Consider the following 6,094-nt stretch of genomic DNA (forward strand, 5'->3'; position numbering starts at 1 on the left):
GAGGTTTGAGGTCCTGTTACCAAGAAGACTCCAGCTGACAAGATGGGACTGTGGGGTAACTGGAGGGTGTTGGGAGCTTGTGTTTTCATGTCTGTAGTTAGTGTATCTTTGACTTTTTCTGTGTAACATAATTTCATGTGTACTTATTTTGTCAGTTTTCCAGGATCCAATGGTAAGTCAAATCCAGGGCCCAGCACACGCAGGGTGAGGAGAGCACCAGGGACAGGAGGAGATGTATGTGTGAGAAACAGGGGAGGTATAGAGTTAGACTACTATAAGGGTTCAGAGTTCTCTTTTATCTTTGATTTGTGCGCAGTAATCAAACTGCGGGGGATATAATGCGTCGTGGAGACAGTATGGCGTCTATGTTTGTGGATTACGGTGGTAGCACACAAATTGGGCACCTAAAAAGCTAAAACCACCTCATGTGGGCAGATCTTGTTAAGTGGGTATTTCCATATACAAAGAGATTGGAGCTGCATGCAGAATCCTATTATGTTATCAATTACTGGCCTGGACCACAACCCTTATGTTAAATCTTCCGGAGTGCCTGGCCAATGTTGGGACTCCAAACCCGACATTGTAGTCCATAAGCTCACCCCGTTCGATGTATTAGCGTTATCTACTGGTTATGAGGATGGTAATATTTGGTTCAGATGGATGGTAAAACAGGTGAGGGAGCAAAATATGTCAGGTTGTGTTGCCTGTGCATCAGCGAGGCCCCACCTGTACACTGAACCTGCCCCATTATATCCAGACGATGCATGGGGATTTGATTTCAGATGACTTTGGATATGTTATTGGCAGAGAAAGGAGGTGTATGTGCTATGTTTGATGAAATGTGTTGTACTTTCATTCCCAATAACACTGCTCCCGACGGTAAGGTCACTAAAGCTTTAGAAGGTTTGAGAACTCTTTCCAGTACGTTGCATGAGCACTCAGGGATAGATAACCCCCTGGACGACTGGCTGATTAGGGTGCTGGGACCCTGGAAGGTGGTAGTATGGTATGTCACTAATCACTTCTTTTGCAGCATTCTTGGGTATTTTGACTACATGTGGTTGTTGTTGTTATATTCCCTGTGTGCACTGTTTAGGTTACAGGTTAATTGTGTCAGCAATTGAAAAGCACGATTCAGGTTTTCATTCTCCTTCATATCAGATGCCTCTGCTGGCAGCAGAGGTGCCCGTGCCAGGTGCCGACGAGGAAGATTTGTTGTGAGCTCTTATAAGAGCTCAAAAGAGGGAATTGTTGGGTGAAAGAATTTATTCTGCATGGTGTTAACATGCAGTGTGTTCAGATATATAAGTATTCATGTTTATATGTGTTTATCGCTTAATAATGTGATTTTCATAAGTGTTATGTGTTAGGAAGTTTTATAGAAAATCAAAGTAATTTGCGGATACTGAATGTATTAATAAGTAATTTCATAGTATGTCATATAACGTTGTTTTCTGCAGTTCAGGCTGTGGCAGATGAGATCAGTTGTTTTTCTGCTCTCTGGAGAGAGCTCCGGTTGGTACGAGATGGTCATAAATTCAGACTAAGGACAGCAGCACCTTTGACCTGATAAAAGCCAGATTCTAAAGGAATGTGTTTTTCTCCTGAGTGCCCAGTTTTATGGTCACCCCCAGATCGGACTCACAACCTATGAGATTTAAGGAATTGGAGTTTACCTTATTTGGCAGTAAACACTAATGGTCTAGTTGCTGTATGAACCAGGGTCTGCAGGGGGGCGGTAGATGCCCCTGTGGGCCGGCAGGCAGAAACGCCCATGTGGTATATCAATGTGTGAATTCCATGTCCAGTTGTTGTTGCATTGTTCGTTGTTGCTGTGTGGTTGTTTGTTCTTGTTGGTTGTCCTGTTCTTGTGTTGTTCTTGTTTGGTTCTGTGTGTGCAACAACCCAGAGCTCTGCGACTCAGAATTTGCCTCATTGTTTAATAAATTATAATTTTGAGACCAGAATTTATCCGCTCCTTCCTTACAAACTAATTCAGGGGGTGATCAGAAGGAAACAAGGGGATTTTCACCCCGACAGTACCCAAAGGAAAAACAAAGGTAGGATAAATGAAACATCAGGCAGCATTTCAGTGCTTGATGTATCTTATCAGAAGCCTGAAGCAGACAGTAGAGCTCTTGCTGTTGGGATCATTTGATTAAAACCCTGCATCATACAGCTGTAGGATGTTCATTTAATCTACATCCACAACCTGCTGCCTGTACACTTTTTTAAGTACAGTAGTGTCTATTGGCTGTGTAATATGATAAGCTGCTGAGTCAGTTATATTGAAAGTACAGACGTAAGAGCACTGTGTTGTTGCTATAAAGACGTCTATATGTCTGCATTGTTGTTTATGCAGATTATTCAAATCTGTCCTCAAAGAGCTGAGGGATGTTAGTTTCTCAGTGACAGCTTCTTTCTGAAGCCTAACAGAGGCAGAAAAGCACAGAAATGAAGATAGACAGTGTGAATTGAGGCCTTGCCGCTATAAAACATGTAGTTCTGACACTGAGACAGAGCAGCAAAACACCGCCCCTGTAGGCCAACTCCAAAAATAAAATCATCCGAGAGGGAGAAATAGATGCGAGGGAAACTGTGTGAGGCAGATGTGCAAATCACAAACATAAGAGAGCTGCAGGAATCATCTGGGGCCAAGGACACATGGGTAAAGCAGACAGGAAGCATTAACCGAGGTTCTACTGCAGTCGCCTTAACAAGTAGCTGCACAAAAGCCAGTGTCATATGAGGAAAGGAGACGAGTGTCACCACGCAGGCAGAGCCGGAGAAGAATCAGTAAATGTGAAAAAAAGAAAGAGCAGAAAAAGGAAGGAGTCGTCGTCTGCTGGTCAGCACCACTTAGGAAGTTAGACTTCTGCTGATCAACTACACCACTGACAGTGTGGTTGAATGTGTGAATGATGTGTCTCCGCTTAGAATTAAACATGGAAGGAATGCTTTAAAGAGGAAGACAAAGCTCCACTGAACATTCTTTGAAAAACGGCCTCAAATTAAGTTATGTTCTTTGGAGAGTTTTAATACCGACCAGACAACAGTGAGAGAAGATACGACTGGCCACTATTATTCTGTTGTCATTTACACTGTGTGTTCTTAATAATGCTGTGAAACTGTGCTGTGTTAGTGAGACAGCATGCCGTTTTCCTCTCTTGCAGTCTTGCAGTGACCTCGCCTGCTTTGTGCATTTTGAAAAAGTCAACATCTACACCACCAGCAACTACAAAGAGAAATACAGAGCTCCCACCAACTTCTGCTTCATACTGAAGGTCAGCTCACATTTGAGGTGGTGAAGATATTAAAGAACACGTGTGATAGCTTTTTTTAGTCAGCTTAGAGGTTTTCTGTTCTGACATGGACTTTTTAACGTATAGAAGCTGATTGCAACATACAATCCGTGCACATTTAACTCAGGCTTAAAACAAAGTGTAGCAAAGTGCACACTGATGGTCATGGTGTTCGAAAGGCTCTGGGGCTCTCACTAGTGCTGAAGATGTTACCCATTCTGCTATTATAACTGCTCATATGGTTAACACTGTGTGGTATTTGAGACACCACATGAACAGAAAACATACACATTAACTATTTAAATGATGCTACATACACTCTATGTGGTGGAATTTGCACTTTTGTGAGACAGGTAAAGAAAAAACAAGACCTTTTCCATACTGACCTGTAGGTGCAAAGTGTGTGTGACAAATATAGTATATGTGCCGTAAAGAATGTCCAATGGGATGTCCTGCGAGCACATAACCAAGTACTGTGTCCTTTGCTTCAGGTCCCTTTGCCATCAAATAAAGGCAAAATGCACCAATAAGAGTGTAAAAAGGTATATGTGTTTAACAGAGACTCTGTTTTATCATTTTTACTAGTTTTACTGAAGCGTCATGATTCATGGTGACAGCTTGGTCTGATCTGCCCTCTGCTGGCACTTTTATGTACTACAAAAAAAATGGATTAAATCATCAGTGGCTCTGAAAGAAGGACGGCATGGTGAAGGTTCCTGATTAGATTCTGGCTGTGGCCTTTCTGTGTGGGGTTTGCATGGTCTCCCTTTGCCTGTGTGGGTTTTCTCCAAGTACTCCGACTTCCTCCCACATTCTAAAGATCCTTGTTAGGTTCATTTGTTACTCTAAATTGCCTATAGTTGTGAGTCTGAGTGTGATTAGTTATTTGTCTGTGTATGCTGACCTGCGATGGACTGGGAGAAGAAAGAAAGTGACCCCACAGTCATGTTGTCTGTGTTAAAGGCAGTTTATAGACTGCCAAAAATACACACAGCAATGCATTTTGCATAGGATGTTGTGTATAGGATGACTAAAACCAAGGACATTTTCAGGCCTGGTCTTCATGAGCTGTAATATAAAATCTCTGAAACAGAACAGTTTGTGTCTTCCTTTGTCCCCCAGCATCCCTGCATCCAGAAGGAGTCTCACTACATCAAGTTCCTGTGCTGTGACAATGAACACACGCTGCTGCTTTGGGTCAACTCCATCAGAATAGCCAAGGTTAGATTCAGCAAAGTCTGTAACACTGCTCACTGAAACTAAGCCGTTTAATCACAAACACACTGTAGACTTTAGCTGTGTGTCCTCTGCTTGTGTTCAGTATGGCGCTGTCCTTTATAAAAACTACCAGGAGGCGGTGAAGAGGGCATCCACTCTGCAAGGTGTTGACTCTGCTCTACACACAGGTAAGTCTATACTACACACAGAGGTGGCAGACCTATACTGTCTAAACCTACACCTCAGGGTCTAACTCTCATTTGATCATCTTTTGTAGACCAATACAATGGACTCACCACTCAGGTCAGTCCACAAACAAATCCAAATCCACCCAAAACCACAAATGTTGAAGAATACCCACATGAGCCACCACCTGACTTCATCCCTCCTCCTCCTCCTGGACACATGTGAGACACAGTGCCACCTCCCTCTGCACATGAGGGATAACCTCAGCAAGCCTAGCCTATTTAGCTTTACATGACGTAATGCACAAATACACAATAACAGTGTTTCATGCATATTATGCAAAATATTAGAAGCTATTTATTCAGAAGTCTGTAAGGATATTTATTTGATGTTTTGGCTTAAAGACAAAACACTGTTTTTAAATTTCAATGAGCTGTTTATTACAAAAAGACTGTACATAAATTTCAATGAACACATCCTATGTACAAACTGAGAGAAGACAAACATCAGATTCTGTTCCCATGAACATTTAAGTTACAGATGTTTTTTTTTCCTTTTTTTTGTCAGTTGCACATTGGATCATAAGAAAACACACATCAGAGAAAGGCGCCTTGACCTGTGATGCCCTGAAATGCTAGACGTTAAAGTGGTAAACGTTACAAAGTTCCGCATGTCAGTGGTAGTCTCATGATTTCTCTATGAAAAAAGTATAAATAAATCCTTTACATACAAACTGCTAGCGCACCTTCCTCAGCAGTCTCAGACGTAAAAAGAATGCAAAGCTAGAAATACATTAAGTAGAAAAGAGTTGAAAAAATTACCTCATGATGGAAAAATACAATCAAGGATGGGATGTAGTGGCAAATCATTCACTGGATACTTTCATGCTGAGTGAATACTGTTCATAAGGATGACTCGTTGCCTTTTTTTAAAAACAACTTGATCCCTTTCAAAATAAAAGCTGAATGCCCATTGTTTCTGAATCCGTATGTTTATGTTATTGTTATGAATATATATTCTGAGACAACTTCATCAAATGTCTGACAGTGACTTTACTTGCACCAACATTCACCTTGTAAGAGCAGGTATCTTATTTTGTAGTCGAGAAATCCTTTAAGACCTCAGGACCGAACGTCATTCCTTCACTGCAGTTAGCAGGACTCATTCATGTGGAGCACAGACTCTGGACAGAGAACAGAAGTGATTCTAGCTGTAGTACATTACTGCTGAGTCGCCTACATTCACTACAATACAGAAATGATTGATTACAATCAGAATGATAAGGAGATCAAAGTCTGCTGTTACATTTCTACGTAGAGCACTCTTGAACATGAGGTTTGTGTCGGTGATTATGGTTGTTGAGCACCAAAATAAAGCACCACACCAGC

At 41.6% G+C, this 6,094-nt stretch overlaps 1 protein-coding gene across 1 annotated transcript; it reads left to right on the top strand.

Moving 5' to 3' along the window:
* The first annotated feature begins 338 nt into the window (after positions 1–338).
* Positions 339–5,668, top strand: LOC114449683 (amyloid beta A4 precursor protein-binding family B member 1-interacting protein-like). The gene is made up of 7 exons (XM_028427503.1): positions 339–384; positions 2,041–2,060; positions 3,174–3,284; positions 4,425–4,523; positions 4,624–4,708; positions 4,798–4,927; positions 5,274–5,668. Exons 1-7 carry the CDS (start codon positions 339–341, stop codon positions 5,326–5,328), a joined length of 546 nt encoding a protein of 181 aa, XP_028283304.1. The 3' UTR covers positions 5,329–5,668.
* Positions 5,669–6,094: the final 426 nt, after the last annotated feature.

Source organism: Parambassis ranga, chromosome 17 (assembly GCF_900634625.1).
Source record: "Parambassis ranga chromosome 17, fParRan2.1, whole genome shotgun sequence".
NCBI classification, from domain to species: domain Eukaryota; kingdom Metazoa; phylum Chordata; class Actinopteri; family Ambassidae; genus Parambassis; species Parambassis ranga.

Excerpts from the sequence above, each read along its gene's own strand:
- LOC114449683 (XM_028427503.1), top strand. The coding sequence starts at position 339 with ATGCGTCGTGGAGACAGTATGGCGTCTATGTTTGTGGATTACGGTG. Across the intron at positions 385-2,040 it reads TATGTTTGTGGATTACGGTG|TACCCAAAGGAAAAACAAAG; the intron begins GTAGCACACAAA and ends TCACCCCGACAG. Across the intron at positions 3,285-4,424 it reads ACTTCTGCTTCATACTGAAG|CATCCCTGCATCCAGAAGGA; the intron begins GTCAGCTCACAT and ends TTTGTCCCCCAG.